The sequence below is a fragment of the Canis lupus genome, chromosome 2, assembly GCF_003254725.2.
Source record: "Canis lupus dingo isolate Sandy chromosome 2, ASM325472v2, whole genome shotgun sequence".
In the NCBI taxonomy this organism is placed as follows: Eukaryota; Metazoa; Chordata; class Mammalia; order Carnivora; family Canidae; genus Canis; species Canis lupus.
In genome coordinates, this window is record NC_064244.1 from 74,118,609 (window position 1) to 74,139,172 (window position 20,564).

General features: G+C 40.7%; 2 protein-coding genes across 14 annotated transcripts; one reads left to right on the forward strand and one right to left on the reverse strand.

The window, feature by feature from the left end:
* The first annotated feature begins 1,292 nt into the window (after positions 1-1,292).
* On the forward strand, positions 1,293-13,695 carry SRSF10 (serine and arginine rich splicing factor 10). 10 transcript variants are annotated; one of them, XM_035713092.2, is made up of 7 exons: positions 1,297-1,507; positions 3,106-3,210; positions 6,770-6,873; positions 8,381-8,543; positions 8,778-8,831; positions 8,966-9,067; positions 12,150-13,695. In XM_035713092.2, exons 1-7 carry the CDS (start codon positions 1,443-1,445, stop codon positions 12,178-12,180), a joined length of 624 nt encoding a protein of 207 aa, XP_035568985.1. In that variant the 5' UTR covers positions 1,297-1,442; the 3' UTR covers positions 12,181-13,695. The 10 variants fall into 10 exon arrangements, with proteins under 10 accessions (XP_025304002.1, XP_025304008.1, XP_025304006.1 ...); XM_025448225.3 differs by having other exon boundaries at positions 12,384-13,695; XM_049098906.1 differs by lacking the exons at positions 1,297-1,507; positions 12,150-13,695 and adding exons at positions 1,895-2,047; positions 3,655-4,017 and having other exon boundaries at positions 3,106-3,277; positions 6,777-6,873; positions 8,966-11,029.
* Positions 13,696-16,284: 2,589 nt separating this feature from the next.
* Positions 16,285-19,950, reverse strand: PNRC2 (proline rich nuclear receptor coactivator 2). 4 transcript variants are annotated; one of them, XM_025448229.3, is made up of 3 exons: positions 19,812-19,950; positions 18,704-18,904; positions 16,285-18,388 (listed from the first exon to the last, which is right to left on the reverse strand). In XM_025448229.3, exon 3 carries the CDS (start codon positions 18,368-18,370, stop codon positions 17,951-17,953), a length of 420 nt encoding a protein of 139 aa, XP_025304014.1. In that variant the 5' UTR covers positions 18,371-18,388; positions 18,704-18,904; positions 19,812-19,950; the 3' UTR covers positions 16,285-17,950. The 4 variants fall into 4 exon arrangements, with proteins under 4 accessions (XP_025304014.1, XP_025304015.1, XP_025304012.1 ...); XM_025448230.3 differs by having other exon boundaries at positions 18,704-18,908; positions 19,812-19,944; XM_025448227.3 differs by having other exon boundaries at positions 18,704-18,908; positions 19,711-19,856.
* Positions 19,951-20,564: the final 614 nt, after the last annotated feature.

The window sequence follows — 20,564 nt, forward strand, 5'->3', positions numbered from 1 at the left end:
CATAAATTGTGTCCAAAGCTTCTTGGAAAAGGTAAAATGTAGAAAAACAATAGCTCTGCTACAGAGCACAACAGACCATCACCACCCATGTCAAGTCATGTAATTGCTTTGGGTGCTGATTGATGCAAAAATAATGCTTTTTGTGGCCTTTTGTAAAGTAAAAGCTCATTTAATTAAACAGTACTTGAGTCCCTGCTAATCTGCTTTGCAAAGTGCTACCTGCTACATGCCAGAGGCATTTTAATAGGTTATCCCTCATCTCCCAAAATTGAATCTGGTAGAGCAGGGAATGGTTCTCAATCTGTGGTCTGGGAAGGGTCCCTAGAACCCCTTCAAAGAGTTAAAACCATAGTAAACATTGTCTTTTTCATGCGCAGTCTCTCACAAATACACAGTGGAGCTGCTGGGAAGCTACAGGATGTGTGATGAGGGGGGTGTGGAATGTGTGCTTGCGTGTTCCTGCGTCCTAAAACTTTCTCCATTTTAAATTCTAGCTCAGTAAATATTAACACCTACAACCCGCATAAACAGAGCTCTGGCATTTTCCCTAATTTCTAAGAGCATGAAGAGGTTCTGAGACCCAAGAGTTGGAAGGACCCCTGCAATACAGGCCATTAGCAACAACAACAACAACAACAACAACAACAACAACAACAAAATAGCTGTGGATGACAGTGGAGATGAAGATGTGAGATTTGCATTGCATTGCAATCGAAAGGTTGAGAGCGGCCTAATCGGGAGGAAAGAGGCTGGAGAGGTGGAGGAAATGATGGAGAAGGGGGCAACCCGGGGCACGGGTCCTCCGGGAGTGCGCCCACGACGTGCAGAGAGCTGTGCGGAGGCACCCCCCCCCCGCAACAGGGACATAAATCTCGTCCCCTTGCAGGTCAGCGATCTCATAAAAGCTAAGGCATAACTTGGACCAGACAGGAAATCGTACGGCGGTCTCTTCGATTTCTAATTTTTTAAATTGTCAGGTTAGCAAAAACTGTAAGCTTCGGGCGTAGGGGGTTAAAACCTCTACTTCCTGACTTGCAAGGGGAGGAAGGGAGGGGAAACCGGTGCAAAGCAGAAAAGGGCGGGAAAATAAAGCACGAAGAAAAAAAAAAAAAAAAAAGAAAGAAAGAGCGGGCTTGGGGGAGGGGGAAGAGGCCGCGCCAGAAGCCAATGAATGAGAGCGAGGCTGCGGCACGTATCCACCCCCCGCCCCCGCCGCCCGCCTGCGCAGGCGCACGCCCGGTGATCTCGCGGGAAAGAGCCGTTGCCAGTCCCGGCGTCGAGCCCAGGTGGCGGGGGGAGGGGGTGGAGGCGGGAGTGAAGTCTCGCGAGAAGAGGCGGTTTCGTAGCGGAGCCCTCGGGCTGAGTGTCTGAGGATCTACCGCCGGATCCGCGGACGGTTTCCTGAGCCCGTTAGTGCCCCTGCCGAGACTCACGTCGCCGTCATGTCCCGCTACCTGCGCCCCCCCAACACCTCTCTGTTCGTAAGGAACGTGGCCGACGACACCAGGTGTGTACAGGGGAGGGGCTCCGGGCCTACCCGGGGAGGCCGCGGGCGCTTGGGGAGGACTCGTGCGGCGGCGGCGGCGGCGGCGCGCTGGGCCGGGGGAGGGGAAGGCGAAGATGGCGGGTCCCGCGCGGGCTTTCGGGCCCCGGCTAGGCCGCGCCGCCGCCTCACCCGCCGCGTGGGAGCGAGGGCGGCGCCCGGGTCCTCCCAGGCCGCGGGGGGGGGGGAATTGGGGGAGGAACGCGGGCCGCGGGGAGGCGGTTGGGGGAACGCGGGCCGCGGGGGGGGGCGGTTACGGGGGGAACGCGAGCCGCGTGGGGGGCCGGTTACGGGGGAACGCGGGCCGCGGGGGGACCGGTTGGGGGGGGAACGCGGGCCGCGGGGGGGGCGGTTGGGGGGAACGCAGGCCGCGTGGCGGGGTTTCGGTCTCCCCTCCTCCCTTGCACTCGGGAGCCCCTTCCTCCCGGCGTCTCGGTGCGCCCAGCCCCCGCCGCGGCCGAACGCCCCGCTCTCCGCATTGATCTGAAGTTCACGTTCTTTGGGGTACACGCCCCCTCGGCCCAAGGGGGGGGGTGTTGTTTTGTTTTGTTTTGTTTTTGGTAGTTAAATTGCAGCGAAATAACGGGATCGGGGGAGGGGCACGTGCGGCGAAGCATTCGCAACCCTTTTTTTGTTGTTGTGTTGTACTTCTGATTTTGAAAATGTTGGAGAGGTTTGGAGAAAGGGAATGTTGGAAATGGGAAGATAAATTATTCCAATTAGACGGTGCGAACTAGTTCTTCCCATCTGCCGGAAATAACCGGTCGCCCCTTTGAGAAGTGAGGTTTAGGACGCTGTAAAACTAAAATTGGATAATCCGGCTTTGTTCTCACCAATTCCCTTAATTGCTTGTAGTTGCCATCAGAATTTTTTTTTGAAAGAGGTCTCATCAGTAAAAGATATGTTAGGTTTCACAATCGCCCTAATCCCTGAAAAGGCAAATTTATTTTGGTACCCCTGTGTGACTTATATTTTTCTGTCCTAACTTTAGGTAGGAAAGTAAACTGTGTCCTAGAGTCTAGAATATTTTTCCTTTATGTCATTTTGACCTTTATGATTTGAGGAGTTACATTTGTGACTTTACAAACCTTTACCTCCTATTAAGTGTCCCACCCTGTCGCTAAAATTTTAGTATGGAAGTGCTTGATATTTTTCGGAGTACTGGTATTGGTTTGGTACTTTAAAAGAGAAACACTAGAAATACGTAGAATCTAATGCTACTGTGCCTTTTATGAAAAATTAAAGATGTGGTTAGAAACAGTAGATAAATTGTGACCAGGTTTCCTTAGGTGCCTTTTCCTGTTCCTGTAAAATAGTAATACAGACTGCATTGTCTTCCAGAGATCTTGGATCTTAGTGTTCCTTTTTCAGAAAAGAGATTGCCTGTATATTTTTATGCACTTAAAGTTGCCTCTTGATGTTGAGATTTAGAAAGCAAACGGTCACCCAGGGGTACGGCACAATCCCTTTCATTTATTCAGATTACAGAAAGATAGCTATTTCTTACAATTTTTTTTAAAGAAGTGAAAATAAAAACTGGGGGTCTTTTTATGATGTTTTAGGTCTGAAGATTTACGACGAGAATTTGGTCGTTATGGTCCTATAGTTGATGTGTATGTTCCACTTGATTTCTACACACGCCGTCCAAGAGGATTTGCTTATGTTCAATATCCTTTCTTCAGATGGCTGATTAGTGAGGGGTGTTGGAGTTTGAAATTCAAGTTTATGTAAGAGGTAACATCTAAAAAGTAGTTTACTTTTGTCCTCTAATGTTTTATGTCTTCAAATTTTTTGAAAATTAATTCTGACTCACACATTGCTCTTAACTATTTCTTAAAGTTAATCCAAAAACAGTAAAGTATTTAAATTCCCATTCATGCTGCTGAAACTCAAATCAATGATTATAGTATGTGATTTAAATTTGAATACACTCTGGTTGCTACCACCTATAATGTAAGTCAAATTAAAAGTTAATATGTTCTTGTGCTTAGCAATTAAAGTTTGGTATTGTCTGTTAATTTGAATCACTTGATCAAAAACAAATTGTATAACAATGAGGTAAACTTCTTTAATATTGTCCCCTAATTTGCTGTCCTCTGTTGTTACCTCAGAGAATGTAAAGCTGTACAGTTATGGCGACCCCAAAGAGAAAGCATGAAAGAACCTTTAGAGTAGAGTTCAACACTTAAGGCAAGTAGACAAGCCAAAGACCTCTTAAGGATCAGGCTTGAAGAGAAGGGAGAGTTTGGGAAAAGAAAAAATAAAGAAAAGCTGGAAGAAGGACAAGCCTAATGGGAGACAAAGCCTCGCTTTATCTACAAAAGGGGGAAAAGGTTGTTTTTCAAAGTTAAAGATAAAGCCATCTGTCATATTTGGCCAAGCATCTCATGACAAGTCCTTCTGACAAGCACTTAAAGAGTTAAAGGTCAAGATGAAGTTGAATGATGGCCAAGATTAAAGGAGTCATACCTGATGTATCCTACAGAATAACTTTTCCTTTTTTTTTTTTTTTAATGTTTTGTAAGCAGTTAATTTTCAAAACTATTCTGGTTTGGTCTAGTGACAAAACCTGTAACTTGATTTATGTGGGCCTTGATGTTGTGATTGTGGTCTTGTATAAATGCACTCTCTCTTAGCTTGTCAAGTTAAAGTGTACCAGGATGTAATGTTAAGTTTAAACTCAGCATATTTCTGTTTTGGACCAGATGGTCAGATCCCATAGGGTAGTAGACAGTGCTCTTTGGAGTAGCATGAGGTTCTACGGTCAAGCCGACTCCACAGAGTCGTGCTTAAAATGGGAGACAGATGCTAGCACTGGGAACTACTTAGAAACAATTCTGGTAGTCTTGTAAGGTCAAATCCACTGGAGATAATACCTGTTTATAGATTTTAAAGTGGCTGGGGTTGGGGGGTGGGCGCACATACATACCCCTGACTTCTAAACTTAGCTCTCTGAAGGCTGCTGGTCCTGCACTGCTTTCCCACATACCATCAGTTAGCCCTGAGTGGATTGCAGAAGACATTCTCCTTTGTATGAGTACCTAATCAGAATCTATAGGAGGTCATTCCCTGACCTGCAGTTTTAGGTGACCTTTAACTTCCTTCAGTGAGACAGCAAAGGTTTGGGCTGTGGGCATGAGACTAGGAAATATTGTTACTGCTTAAATTCAGTAAGTCTCTTGAAACTTAGCAGGAGTCCTAGTGAGACTTAGGGGAAATGCTGAAAGCTGTTACTTCTACAAAGGTAGTTAGTGATCAAGGACAGGTGAGAGAATTGGTTGCAAAGCTCTGTTACAGAGAGAATAAGAGCTATATTTGGCTTGTGGTTGTTTTTTTTGTTTTTGTTTTTAAGCGATGCTTTCTGGCTTCCGTGTTGACCCAATTTTATCTAGGTTGGGGTGGCTTGGGAACCTGGATCAACAGTGATTTGACTCAAGAGTATGTGATACTTGGGCTAGAAGAGAGTTGTTATCCGTCTAAAGGAGAATCACATACTTATACCTAAAGTCTTTTTATATTCTTAAAATAGTTAAAAAGAAATCAGTCTCAGGATTTTGCAGATCCTGAGTACAAATTTCTCCATTACCAACATCAGATTGATATTTGACCCCGTTCCCAGTTAGCCTTTTCTTAACACGTATAGTAGAACTTTGCCGTGGTTCATCCAGCCCAGGATTCTGTTTTTGAGGGTAGGTCCAGAAAAGGAGTTAATCTCAATAACTTTGATACCTTTTAATTATAACCCTCTAAAAAGAAAATTATATTCTGTCCCCTGGGATAGTAAGTAGTATATCCATTAAGTGAACTTTTAAAAATACTTTTAGAGCTCAACTTCATTAATCTTGAGGGGTATTCCATTATAGTACTCAGCATTCTAAACTCCCTATCATCCTTTGCTTTTTCATGTTGAAAGCCCCATGACTTAGGACTTGGGGAAACCTGTCTTGCATTAACATGCACGTAATAGCTTCAGGACGAGAGAACTGGGAACTTGATACGGTTAACTCCTTTCAGAACAAAAAATAGGAAATCTGATGAGGCAGACCTTTTTGATATCTGAAATGGATATTAGTGTCAGTCTTGAAGGGAGTGTGTATCTTTGGCGATGTTTTTTAATCAGCTCAAGATCTGCTTTCTTGTCTCTCAATTTTGAGATATGTAAATGGAAAAGTTAGATTTTTAGGATAGAGTGAAAAATCTATACCCAGACTTAACCTGTTTCCCTTTCCAAAGCTTTTATATCAAACTGCTCTGAATATTTGTTTGGCTTCCATCAGAATGGTGGTTTTAAGAAAGGAGCTAAATTTGGGCAGAATAACTTTGTAAAGTCAAGGGTTCACATAGTTTTATTGCTGACAATGAGGGAAGAGGGCAAGGTGGCAGCAGCATCTCAAGTCAGAAAATGGTACTCGCAGACCCTCTCAGGTTTATATAAATGTTACCTTGAAATTCTCAGGTTAAAAACCAGTCCCAGACCCACTTCTTGCAGGAAGCTGTATTTTTAGTATTACAGTTAGGGCTTTCCAGTCCAGGAATCTTTAGAAATGGTCTGTTATTTTTTTGACCGCATGCTTTTATAGTCTGTGCATGGGTGTAATACACTTTTGGTATAGTGATGTCTTGAGTATTTATTGCTTGATTCTGTCTTGATAATCCACAAGTGGATTGCATACCAGCCTTCACTGTATGGCATAAGGAAGACAGCTACATGAAGTAATAGTGTTAGGTATATCGGAGAAAAACAGCAAAATAAGATGGAAGTTAATGCTTTATCTCTTGTAAGGTAAGGTATATTCTGCTTGCTTACACAAGAACTATTGGCATTTTCTTTTTTTTCCTTAAACATAAATGAAAAACAGTTTTGGTTTTATTTTAAGAAATTTTTGTTTTAGTATACAGCATAGAGCTGATATTTTTTGTTTTGTAAAACTTTCATTAAAACTTGGAAACTTTTTGCTAGCATTACTTGGTAGTTCAGCTACAACAGATCTTTAATAACTTTATAATGTGTATTCACGTGTGTTTTCAAATGTATGCTGTAGGAAATCACAAGTGCTTTTAATGCTGTGAAGTGTCTATAGCCAAATTAACCAACCTAAATAAGTGAGGTCTGGATGATTTTCTAGAATAATATTGAAAGATTGTGAGTTGTTCCAGACTTGCCATCTGAGCATTCATTCATTATCAAAGTATGCAAAACTTCCCAAGCCCCTTAACATTTAGCACATTTGAGGATGTCCGTGATGCTGAAGATGCTTTACATAATTTGGACAGAAAATGGATTTGTGGACGCCAAATTGAAATACAGTTCGCACAGGGGGATCGAAAGAGTAAGTACCCTTATGCCTAATATATGTATATGTATAATACGTCATTTTTAAACAGTGCTTAGTATCTTCTTCTTTTTTTTTTTTTTTTTTTTGGAAGTATTTGCAATTTGTCTATCTGTTCGAAATCTAAAAAGATAATTTTTGAATAGATAATCTCACATACTTTGCAAAAAGGTAGAATGTGAAGATTAGAATGCCTGAAATACGTGTTTGGACTTTTTAAGAAAGTCGATCAATACTATGCGCTGCGGCGTGTTTAAATTACTGGGGGTGGAATTAAAAGGGAAATAATTTGGAAAGTATTGGGTCCTTTCAGCCATTTCTCTTCATAAAGACCTTCACAGTATAATTGGCTATTTGTGTGGGTGCTTGTCTGTGGAAATGAATAGATAGAATTAAACTGAGAAAAATTATAGGTGAAACCTAGAATTGATTTTATATTAGTTTGTGGTTTTTATTATGCAAGCAAACACCAGCTAATCAGGTGTAGGCTGCATGCTAATGAGGCAGGAGTACAGGCTTTGGAGTCATAGACCTGGGTTTGAATTTGGGCTCAACCATTTTGTTACCTTGGGCAATATATTAAGAGATGAATATAGCTGCTGAAGAAAGGAGGGGCATGGAAGTAGACGCTAACTGCCAGTAATTCTCTGGTTCTTGCATTGGGTGGTGGGTTCTTGGGTATTCGCTGTGGTATTTTTATAAACACACAGACTTCTAGTACTTGCTTCATAGACTTGAATGAGGTAATGGGAATTGAGGACTGTCCAGGGGTACTGGCTAAGGCATCCGATAAGTGCTCTTTTCCACTTTTGTTGTGTTCTCTCAGAACCATATAACCAACCATTATCACTGCATTTTGATACTAAAACATTGTTCCTAGGCTACCAATAAGTATTTTATCGTTGTTAATTGTATTCCTAAAAAGTGAAAAACGCACAGAATAATTCCAAATTATCATATGGTTCAGTCATTCATATTTTAATTTGGAAATTTTAAAAATGTGGTAAATTTTCCTCATGTTGGAGTTAGTGGCATATTTTTTGACAGCAAGCCAAATGGTGAAAAGGTCTGAAAAAAAAATAGTTGGGAAGATACTTGAAAGTATCATTTTTATTTTATTATTTTTTTAAAAGATTTATTATTTATTTATTCATGACAGACACGGGGGTGGGGGGGGCAGAGACACAGGCAGAAGGAGAAGCAGGCTCCATAGAGAACCTGACATGGGACTCGATCCCAGGTCTCCAGGATCACGCCCTGGGCTGCAGGCAGCGCTAAACCGCTGCGCCATAGAGGCTGCCCGAAAGTATCATTTTTAACATAAAACAGTATTTTGATAGACTTCCTTAAAAACAAATCCCTTTTCCAAGATCAATAGTTGTATTAACCTTGATGCCGATTTAGGGGTATAAGGGAGGCAAATAAGGAAAATTTTCCTATAATTTGAAGACTTACTATATAAGGTATTAACATTTCTAAATATTTTGTTTTGTTTATTTCATAGCTCCAAATCAAATGAAAGCCAAGGAAGGGAGGAATGTGTACAGTTCTTCACGCTATGATGATTATGACAGATACAGACGTTCTAGAAGCCGAAGTTATGAAAGAAGAAGATCAAGAAGCCGGTCCTTTGACTACAACTATAGAAGATCTTATAGTCCTAGAAAGTAAGTGTGATGTGTGTAGTACAGTAATATTCAGAAAAGATTTATGTTTGTTAGCTTTTAATTTTTTAATATTTTGTACACTTTAATTATATACATTGAATGCTTCATTGAAACTAAAAATATTTTAGTGCTTCATTTAAAAAGTTTTATGGCTCTTTTTTTTTTTAATTAAAAATTTTAGAAGACTGTAAATAGACATTTGTCACTGTTTGCTCTTTCTGATGTACTTTTTAGCAGTAGACCGGCTGGAAGACCACGGCGTAGCAGAAGCCATTCCGACAATGATAGGTAAATAACTTTGCTTTGAAAAAGACTTAAACGTTTTTTCAATTTCAGAGTGAACTTTTGCTCTAAAAATAACAAATTTGATTAATATAGAATCTAATTTTTACTCTAATTGTATCTCTCCTCTGTTTTGAAAGATTCAAACACCGAAATCGATCTTTTTCAAGATCTAAATCCAATTCAAGATCACGGTCCAAGTCCCAGCCCAAGAAAGAAATGAAGGCTAAATCACGTTCTAGGTCTGCATCTCACACCAAAACTAGAGGCACCTCTAAAACAGATTCCAAAACACATTATAAGTCTGGCTCAAGATATGAAAAGGAATCAAGGAAAAAAGAACCACCTAGATCCAAATCTCAGTCAAGATCACAATCTAGGTCTAGGTCAAAATCTAGATCAAGGTCTTGGACTAGTCCTAAGTCCAGTGGCCACTGATAGTAAAAACCTTGATATTTTTAGGCATGTATCATTCATTTACTCATAGTTTGGTTTACTTAAATTATCAGGAATACAATGTTGCAATGATGCTTAAAAAAACACTTGTCAGTTTTCCCTGTACCAGGCAAATGGTTATAATTAAAATGATATGCTGTTGAGAAGCCACTCTTAAGAGTCCAGTTTGTTTAATGTTATGGGCAGCTACCAATTTGTGGTGTCTCTGTATATTTTTGTAAAGATTCTCATTTTTTATGCTTGAAGTATTGGTGAAAAGATGTTGGTTGACCATAATTTGCAACATTGTCTTATTAAAAATAAACTTTCATATCCATATTTGGTAGAACTGTTAACCTAGAAATGTAGCTTGCTAATAAGATAGAATGATACAAAAGTGAAGTTGTAGCCACAGTACAACACTGATCAGACACATTTAGGTTCAGGGTGGACCTTTTTGTCTTGTTAAGATGTCTAGGCCCGTGATAATAGTTAATTTAAGACAGAGCGTGGAATAGTTCTTTTGTTAACCCCGCTGTCTTGGGGAATGATGCCAACCGCGTTAAGTAGGATTGGGGAAGATTGAGTTTTTGACTGAAACATGGAGCCTTCACTACTTTTTCTGGTTTCTTGAAGATTTGGAACATAAAAACATCGGAAGAACTCACCTTAAAATTTGAGCAGGTCAATGATGGCAGAAATCATTTTAAGGGGAAAAATGCTCTCATGTAGTTACTCTAAACTTTAAGGAGCATTGCTGGTCATATTGCTTAGTTTTCTTACTGCTATTAAAAAGCAGCAAGTAAATTGTTTCAAAGTAGGTTTTGTTTATGCATATGCAGAGTATAAAAACTGAATTTTGATGCTTCTAGCACCTGCCCTGTGCATTTGTATCAAAATTCGTCTACCACTTTATGAAGGAGGCTTGTTCTTCACACCTCAGCTTATTTCACATGAGGCAAGTTGAAAGAGAACACTCCCATTCTAGGTGATTCTATGGTGCCATGAAATTTAAAATATATTGGAAAAAGAATTAAGAGTCACATCTCTGAGTTTGATTATCAATGTAGTACCTGGCAATAAATACCTGACTTTAAAAAAAAAAAAGACCCTAACCACTTATAATTTCTAGCATTTCTCTGAGAGATCGTTTGGGGGGCAATAAAAAGGACATGTCCAATCTCATTTCAGAATAAAAGCTAGCATCTTTTAAAATTTTAGATTGCTTGCTTGCAGGTATAAGAAAGATTGTGGGAAAACGATTCCTTTTAGAGGATTACTTTTTTTCAATTTTGGTTTTAGTAATATAGGCATTGCCTGTAAAAGAACAAAAGATGGTTTTTAAATACTGTTTGTGGAATGTGTTTAAAGGATTGATTCTAGAACCTTTGTATATTTGATAGTATTTCTAACTTTCATTTCTTTACTGTTTGCAGTTAATGTTCATGTTCTGCTATGCAATCATTTATATGCACGTTTCTTTAATTTTTTAGATTTTCCTGGATGTATAGTTTAAACAACAAAAAGTCTATTTAAAACTGTAGCAGTAGTTTGCAGTTCTAGCAAAGAGGAAAGTTGTGGGGTTAAACTTTGTATTTTCTTTCTTATAGAAGCTTCTAAAAAGGTATTTTTATATGTTCTTTTTAACAAATATTGTGTACAACCTTTAAAACATCAATGTTTGGATCAAAACAAGACCCAGCTTATTTTCTGCTTGCTGTAAATTAAGCAAACATGCTATAATAAAAACAAAATGAAGGAAATAATGATTAACTGGAATTATTATAGTTTTGAATGAAATTCTAAAATAACAGTGGAAACAATTCTTGTAGATTTAGGAATATTTTAAATCAGTGTTGCACTAGGCACAACTAGCTTTTCTTTGGAAATGATAGATCCTGCCAGAAAGGTACATCTTTTATATACTATTAAAAATTCCTTATGTAATGTCAGAGTTTCATGATTGCATATTAAGCCCCTTGGGTTAAATAATAGAGATTATTGGTAGTATTAATATAAGTATTAAAATGAAATTTGAGTCCGCTAATTGTAAGTTTATATTTTCATTATTGGATGGTCCAATACTGCTCTTCCCCGTCCTAAACAAGATGTATTGGGCCTTATATTTATGGCTTGATTTAAAATACTTCTGCATTGAATGTCAGTGAGCAGTTAATATATTAAGTGATAACCACTTGGGGAAACTGGTTTAGGTATGTTATGGTTTGAATTCTAGCTACTATATAATGACAACAATTTTAACTGATACTTAGTATTTATGATGTGCCAGACACAGTTCTAAAAACTTGCTGTGTTAACTCATTTACTTTTCATAAAACCTAGGGGAAAGATACTTTGAGTAACCCCATATCACAGATAAGGAAATTGAGACACAAAGGAAAGGCTGTAAAAGGCAGATCTAAGATTTGAGCCCAGGCCTAGTCCTTATTTATTTTTTTTAAAGGACTATAATTTGAGAAAACTAGATTGAGGAGATATCCCATTGAAATTGTTCAGTCTTTGTGTAGAAACAGAAGGCCTGATGATCTCATTTTTGTTTTTATTTATGTCACTTAAAATGTCCCCCCCCCCATTTCCTTGAGAACTCTATATGTTACTTCTAAAGTGACATACCTAACAGCTTCAAAAGGACTAAATTACAGTTGAACCCATGATAGTTAGGATCCTACTCATACTTGATGAGGATCCTTACACAGTGCTTTGATTTTGGGCTACATAGTTCTACAATTATGGAGGATCTACTGTGTGTCTGGCACTGTTATCAATATTAGAGTAGGTCATATGAAGACTCAAGTGAAGACTGACACTTCACCTCTCTTTTTACTTAAGATCTCTCTGCATTTTGTTTTGTTTTGTTTTGTTTTGAAGCCAAGTAAGCAAGAAGAAAAATGACAGATAATGCTTCAGTGAGAAAGGAAAGGTGCTACATAGAGTATGAGCTGTTAAGTTTACAACCCAGGGAAAAGACCTGGGAACTATTGTACTATTCTCTTGAAAATTTGGCCCAGTAAGCTGCTACATCCAGTTCAACTAACAAAATCCTGTATACCACAGAGAAGAATAAAGAAAACCAAACTGACAAACATCCTTCTTTTATTTAAGACCAAACTGCAGCTGGAATACCCAGTACAGTTCTGCTTACTACACTTCAAGAAAGATCTGAGAAAGCGGAAAAAGAACCAAAGAAGGGCAGTTCAAGCGACCAAAGGGTGGGTGGAAGGTGCTGCAGTATGAATACTGTACGAATATTTTGACTCTGGTCTGAAAAGATAAAAGAATGTTATCGAAACTACATGGAATAATTGAAGTCCCTTCAAGTTTGAAAGTAAGCATTTTAGGACAAATAAAAGGAAATTCAACTTTGTACTTGTGGAAACTAATCCCTAAATCTGAATAGGTTTATATTGATTCATGGGTAACAGGTCCATAATAAATGATTGGAAACTAGGATGTCTGACTATCAAGGAAGACAGCCATAGTCTCTCACAGTGCCTCTGTTGGTCTGTCTCAAACTGAATTGGGTGAGAAAAGGTATGGTCCAATATAAACTTTTTCTTGGTTATCTCTTAAAGTCAGTTCCATGTTCGCTATTGGCAAATCTTGCCTTTGTTTATTCCAGTGCCAGTGTTTTTCTGCTTAATGGTTTGCTTTGTTGGCATCTAAGTTTATTGACTTGTATGCCATGTGCAGTTTACATCTTCCTTACACTCTTTCCCAGGTAAATTCCAATTCTGATACTTGACATCTAGCTAAGAGGGTCCATCTCTTCTCACCTCTATCCTAAGTCAGTATATTCAGCAAACATTTATTTACAGAGCCCTTACTGTGGGCAAAAATTGTTCTGGGTAATTGGGGAGAAAAATAGAAAATTCACTTATTTAATAAATGTCTACTGAGCACAATCTAGTGAATCATTACAGTACAGCCTCATTGTTTTGAGGTGTATTATTCGTAATTATTTTACACCATTCATATCTTAACGTAATTATAAGACCCAGAATACTATCAAAGATAATTTTGTGGTTATCTGACATTTAAAAGTATCCAGTATTTCTGTTTGCATCCCATTAATACAAATAATGAAAAAATGTTTTAATCTGTAATAAACTGATTTATTGTGCAGTGACTGTAATATACTAGAGTTATATTAAATTGTTAACTCTGCCTCCTCAAACACATATTAGGCGATAATCCCAAAAATAAGTATTTAACTGCATTAGATATAAAGGAGACTCTGGGTGCTATAATTAGATTATTTTGAGGCAGACAGAGAGCTGTTATCCCAACTGATTTAGTATGTTCTGTAATTGAGAAAATGTTCACCAGATTATACTTTTTAGTGATTTACATGTACATTTTATAGGGGACATGTTCTGTGTATAGTGAATAAATAACTTTTATAGTATCACAAAAATGTTTTGGATTCCTTAGTTCCTTATTAGGATATGAAGTTTGTTATACATGATTCTTCATCACTCACATTTGAGTTTTGTCATATTTCTGCCACATTTTAGCTGCTTTCCGTGGGAAGTTACTCATCTAAAAATATGGAAGTGTTTGAGCCTTTATAAAAAATTTTGAAAATATTGCACATAACTACAGAAGATATGAAATGGAAGTATTTTTACCCGTTTGATGAAAAAATTTTTTGCAAACTTGCCTAATATCACAGCGAGTAAGTGGCAAATTCTAGGTTGGAGTTAATGGTTTTTTCATGTGGTTCCTCTACTGCTGTTTTGTGCCTTTTTTTTTTTTAATGGGAAATTTTTTATAACATAAAAAATAATATAATGGAATCTACAGTTCATGTAGAAGGAAGATTTAATAGATTTATGGAAAAATATATCAAAAGTTACTTTGTAATCTTCCTGAATGAAAAAAAGGTTCAATATAACCTGAGATCTCACAACTAATTGTGACAGCCTGTCTCCATTCTGGCTTTCCAAATTTCAGTCTCCTTCTATTGCTTTTTTGACCATACTGTTGTTTACAAACTCCTGAGATACTTTGAAAAGGGGAAGCTATGACCTAAGACAGCACAAAGATAGTTGAGGAATACTCTAAATGGTATTTCTACCAGGAAGTTAGAGCCGTTCTAATTGAGAAATGAAGAAAGCTGCCTATTTGTTTTCATTCAGCTATTGACATCTTTAAGACATAGTTGCTATGGAAAAGTTTCCTTCTCTTGGGTTTTTTCCCTCTGCCCCCCTCCTCCAACAGTGTTGGTTATGTTTATTGCATTGTGTTTCTATGTATTTTCTAACAGTTGTTTCGCCCTATTAAAGTTGGGATTCTTTATTTGGAATAAAAAGGCATGTAAATTCCTTTTATTGATAATTGACAGAGTAGCTTGTAAAGAAGTAAAAGGCCTTTGTGTGTAGTTTTTTGTAGATCCCGTCTCTGAACACTAGAGTGAAATAAACTGGTCTAGGAACTAAAAAATGTGTCCCCTCCTCCCCTCTTAGGTTTAGTTCTGCCTTCCAGGTTTGTGGCTGGGTAGGCCTTCCTCATTTGCATGAGAGGCTTTAGAGATGTACTTTGTCTCCTGTTTTATAGAGTAATTGCCGATGAGAATGCAATTAAAGAAAAACCCAAAAACCTTTGTTTTTTTTTCCTGCCTTGTGCTTGCTTTTGGAAATAGAACTTAACTAGAAATTAAATGTAAAGCTAGGTCATAGACCCAGATTCCATCATACTGTACACCATCAAAAAAATGACAAATTTAAGTTCTGACAGTCTTAAGGCAAGGCTACATGGCTGACTTCAGCCTTAGAGGATAGGTGGTTTCTCTTTACAACAACTTTTTGGTTCTCACAAGTACAATAGTTTGGGAAATTCCTGTAGGCTAACCAAAATTGTAAGTAACTCTTCTGAGAGTGAGATGTTATGATCATTAACCTTTTCCCTAGGTTATCCCTAGCTATTAAAAACTTTATGGTTAGTAAGCCTTTTGTACTTGATCCTCAAGTCTGGAACACTTCCCACTTGAGTCGATCCTAAGCCCAAAACTTAGTATATATATTGTATAAATCCAATGAAGTTTCACTGCAGTTACAGAAAATTGAGTTTGACGATCCTTGGCATTGTTCATAGACCTTACACTGGGAATATAAAAAAAACAAACTGAAGTTTTGATTTTCTCCGAATCGGTTATTTGCTGTTTGCATGATAAAAGTAATGGCATTGCGCTGGGGTTCACCACCTATTAAACTAGTTGAAGCCACCTCCCCCCCCCCCCCCAACTGGAACCAAGTGTGGTTCTTGTGATGCCTTCCCCCCCAAAAAAAGTTCCCTGGTGGAAATTATACTTTTATATATTAACATGCAAACACTGGACTCCTGGGGGAGCTCAGTGGTTGAGCATCTGCCTTTGGCTCAGGTCGGGGTCCTGGGATGAGTCCCACATGGGGTTCCCCACAAGGGGCCTGCTGCTTCCTCTGCTTAGGTGTCTGCCTCTCCTGTGTCTCATGAATCTCCTGAGTACTAAAAACCGACAAACACAAGAGTTAGTTTGAGGAATCCTTTTTTTCTTTTTATCTTTTTTTTAAATTTATGATAGAGGGGGCAGAGACATAGGCAGAGGGAGAAGCAGGCTCCATGCACTGGGAGCCAGACGTGGGATTCAATTCTGGGTCTCCAGGATCACGCCCTGGGCCAAAGGCAGGAGCTAAACTGCTGCGCCACCCAGGGATCCCCAGGAATCCTTTTTTTTCTAGAAACCTCAGTCACCTTCGAATATAGGAAAAGGAAGAGACAGGTGATTGAACCTGCTTTATTTGACTTGCCAATGAATCAGAAGCTTAGTTTCTAAAGTGTTCTGTGGCCTTTTACTGTTAAGCCTACTTGGGTGGGGAGCTGTTGTAGAACTGACCCAAATGTCTTTATCAGCAAATTGGTTACCTCTTAAACAACAGTACTTTCATTTTTCAGTTCAGTTAATTATGTGCATTCTAAAATAGTAAAGATAGTCATAACAATCTTTTATAAAATACAAACAAGCCACTGGGGGGGGAAAGAGGCAATTTTATTTTTTAATTTCATGCTTGAAATTCACAAATGTACATGAAGTACTATGTAAACTTTAGGATAGCATTATTTGACTTGAGCAATATCACCTCAATCTAAGTTTAACTGGGGAAATACAATTTGGCCATTCTGCTTTAAAATGTCAAAAAGCCACCAAATTAGAATAGGGCACTTAATTTTTAAATTGAGTCTCCCATACAGATTTGTAAGTTGTCTACGGCCATACCACCCTGAACGCGCCCGATCTCGTCAGATTTGTAAGTTAATGTTGGATTAATTTATATTTAGGTAAAACACGTTATCAAGATATTATGCAAGAAATTACATCTTTTGCATTAATGGTCCCCTGGGTTGCACTTGGACTAGTAACAAAATATATACTGACATCATACACTAAACTATATTCATATTATAGATTACAAAAATTATTGAAAGCCAGAATGAATCTTTAGGGTTGGAGGGACCTTTAATAGTTTAATCTTTGGGCTTAAGAAAGAAAAATTAGTCCCATACTGCATCTCACATCTCTTAAAAATAGGAAGTGTTTTAGCAGCTTAAAACCTTTAGTTATATAAAACTTATTACACTAGGATTTACTTTGAAATATAGTTTACAACCAGATCAATTATACATACACTGGCACTTTAGCACAAGGGCAAACTTAAAAACAATTTGTTTTGGACCTTTAAAATCAGGCCATAGTATAAAAACAGAGTCCATGGTCTTACATTCAGCAAATTCATACTAAAATATTCTATTTTTGTAGGATAAATGCCAACAAAACTTTACATATGCTACAAGTTTATTACATATATTTACATGGCTCTTTCCTAAGGTACTTAAAACTTTCACATTATACAGCTCCCCACTTCAAGTAAGCTTTGCAGGGAATGATTTGAGACCACATCACCGTCAGAATAGCTTATGCAGTGCTGTAATACAAAAACGTATTTTGAAAGCTACTCAATGACCACCAAATACTGTTTCTGTAAGAAATGGTTTTGGTGCATTAGTTGGCAGACACCCAGTGCATGAAACAAACGGCCATTGGGATATATGGTCTCATCTAAATTAGATAGCCCCTAGTGCCCTTTTCCACATTTCACCAGCATAGTTTTACAAAAATGCAACTATTCTCTAAGAAAAACTCATATTTTCTTTTTGGCAGTGCATTGGGTTGTTGTCATATTCCTGGTTTGGGTGTTTCTAGGACTTTAAACTGTTAAATATTCAACTACTCCAATCCCTGTAGGTCTTAACTGGATGCTTATAATCAGATTCACTAGCTTCCAACAAGTAAAACTACTGATCCATGAATGATAATCTTAAATTAGTATTTGTGCCCAGCAGACCATAGGAAAAGTTGATTACCATTCCCCAAATCTAAATTTGACAGGTTTAAGAGTTACTCAATTGAGAACACAATATCCAGTACAATTCTCAATAATTTAGTTACTTCAAGTTGCACTGATACTACCATTACATCACAGTGCACACTACACGTAAAACAGTTAAGATGAAATCTAATGTTTTCTACATTAATTAGCAATTTTACAGATTAATTCCCTAGTGAATTTGGTCTGAAACAACTGACAACTACCCTTAAATAGAACTAAATTTAAACATTAGTATTTTATCTTATTTTATACCTGTACTTTAAGTAAGGTTTTAAGTTGAAATGTCATTATTTCCTTATCAGAAGGATTAAAGGAAACTGGAACCCAGTGGCTTGGTGGTTTAGGAAGAACACTTGGTGATGGTGGCTCACTAAACTTGGCTCCAGCGTAGTTCTGATTAGTTTGAGACTTAAAAAGTAAAGTGGGACTTGATAAGCTAGAGTTCCAGTTTTGATTATTTGGAAAATTTTTGTTCTTCCCCCCATTTTGCATGGCCTGCCGTGCAGCTGCTGAGGAGGTGTAAGTGTGTCCTCTTTCTTTTTTCTTGTGAACAATCTTCATTTGGGAATTCTGATCCTTGGTCTTCTGTCTGTTAAGCTGTTGCTGGTTCTTACTAACGTTTCTCGACTGAGGGGCTGGAATGTTATACCTCTCTCCACCACCCATCTTCAGCTTCTTTGTCACCTACACATAAATGGAAAGAAAATATTGAGCAAAATTCCAGTAAGAAAAGTTCAAAACTTGAGGAAGGTTATGTAGCCCCAAACTTGTAACTCCAGAATTCATTTTGGAAAGAATCAAAACTGCTCTTCGGCTGCTTTAACTTCACTGTATATTTACACTTCATTGTATGCACAGCCTTTATTACCTTCTTTATAAAAGGCTCAATCTGAAAATCTGAACACTTTATTTTATTTATTTATTTATTTTTTTGAACAATCACTTTAAAAATAAAGACAACTGGTTTAGGAGGTTCGTTCCAAAACATGAATTTTGTACCTTTCGGTCTGCTTTTCGGATCGCAGGATTTCCACCACCTGTCCCCTTCCTTGCTGCCAAGCCCAGGATAAGAGATGTTGCTTTCTGCCGGATCCTTTCCTTTGTCTCAATACAGAAGTTTTCATGGGCCGATCCGCCGAGTTCAGCCTAGGAGCTGAGGCCAACATCGGAGTCTCCTAGCACACAAGCTTGAGAGAAGTCCTAGCTAGGAAAGTAGAGATCACTCCGTTACTTCAACTCAAAAAACCTGGGGGGAACGGGATGGTTCATATGGACTCCAGAAATACAGTTAAGAATGGCCGCTTCGTGAACTAGTTAATAAGACAGAAAATCCTCTTGTCCCTGTCCTCCGCGGACTCCGCCCAGCCCGGCGACCCGGGGGCGGGGGCGGGGTCTGCAAGTGTCCCCACGAGTTACATTTCCCCCCCGGGGAGGGTGGGGACTTTCCTGTCTCACGGATCCAGTCACCAAAATGTTCAAAGCAGGGAAGCATCAGCTTTTACAGCCACTCCCAAGAAACCGGCCGAAAAGGAGTTTTCCTCAAGAGACCACGTTTTTAAAATCCGCTTCGAATATTCCCATCTCGCGGCCCATCACGTATCGCAACACGTCGACGTCACGGAAAGTGTCCCCCTTCAGTTACGAACTCTCGGCTCCTCCCCATCTTCAAGTTTTCCCAAGCCACAACCTAAGCCAATTTCCCATCTCGACTACACGGAAAGGGCTCGGGGCGAGCACCACGCACTCCCGGTTCCACCCCTATCCCAAGGAAGCCGGGCACCCAACCAACGAGCCCCTTCTTTCGGGAAGGGCAAGGGCCTTGCAGACGATTGCAACAGCCCCCGGGTCAGTCGGCGCGCGAGCCCAGAAGGTTCGGGTCTTCCGGGCGGCCCCCGCGGCCCCCCGGCCGCCCGCGCCCGCCCCGGCCCCCGGTCTCGCCGCCTTCCCCCAACAATGGGGAGCGCGGCCGCCAACATGGCCGCGCCCGCGGCGCCGCCGCCACTCACCGACTTCAAGCTCGGGACGGCGGCGGCGGCGGCTCCTGCTCGGCGGCGAAGCCCCCCTCCCCTCCCAGGGAGAGACGACGCACGGAGCGAACGAAACCCACGGGCACCGACGAGCTAGCTGCTGACCACCTCGGCGTCCGGACTCGACCTCCTCCTTCCGCCTCTACCGACAAAATGGAGGTGGCTGCGAGCGCCGAAGCGGGGCCGGGAGGCAGGGCGGCCAATCAGCACGCGCCGCCGCGCCGCCTGGCCAATGAGAGGCGCGCCGCCGCCTGTTGCTGGGGCCGGCCGGGCCGAGGGAGGAGAGCTTGCGGCCGGGTTTGAAATCCTTCCCGAGAGGTGCATGTCGGGAACAACTGCTGCGGCCCCGGCCGCCGACCGCCGACCGCCGACCGCCGACCGCCGGCCCCCCGCGCGCCCCGCCCCGCCCCTCCGCCCCGCCCCGCCCCGCCCCCGGGGTCGGTCCTGCCCGCGCGCGCTGGGCGCCGGGGAAGGGGCGTCAAGCGCCCTCCTGGCCGCGGCCCCGCGGCTCCGAGGAGGGCGGAGCGGGACCGGACCGGAGCGGCTCGGCTCCGAGGTGGGCTCGCTGGGCCCGTGACCGGGTTTCACCGACGGAAGATCCTCAACAAAGTTGCCTCCCGAGCGCCGGCCGCCGCCCGCTCTGCTGCTCTCGCCCCCTCCTTCTCCTCGGTCGCGAGAACGTCCCTGCAGCCCCCCGCCCCGGTTGGCGCCCGTTGCGGTTCCCTCTGGGGTCCCCCACCGCGGCCTCCTCGAAACTTTGCGAAGGGGCCTCGCCTGTGAAGGCGATTCCCGCACATGCGCGGATCGAGTCAGTGGCTCCTTTGTGTCCCCGC

Bases quoted from the DNA above. Each gene is read 5' to 3' on its own strand.
- SRSF10 (XM_025448216.3), top strand. From the start codon at position 1,443: ATGTCCCGCTACCTGCGCCCCCCCAACACCTCTCTGTTCGTAAGGAAC. The intron at 1,508-3,105 runs GTGTGTACAGGG...ATGATGTTTTAG, and splicing joins AACGTGGCCGACGACACCAG to GTCTGAAGATTTACGACGAG. The intron at 8,544-8,777 runs GTAAGTGTGATG...TGTACTTTTTAG, and splicing joins AGATCTTATAGTCCTAGAAA to CAGTAGACCGGCTGGAAGAC.
- PNRC2 (XM_025448229.3), bottom strand. From the start codon at position 18,370: ATGGGTGGTGGAGAGAGGTATAACATTCCAGCCCCTCAGTCGAGAAAC.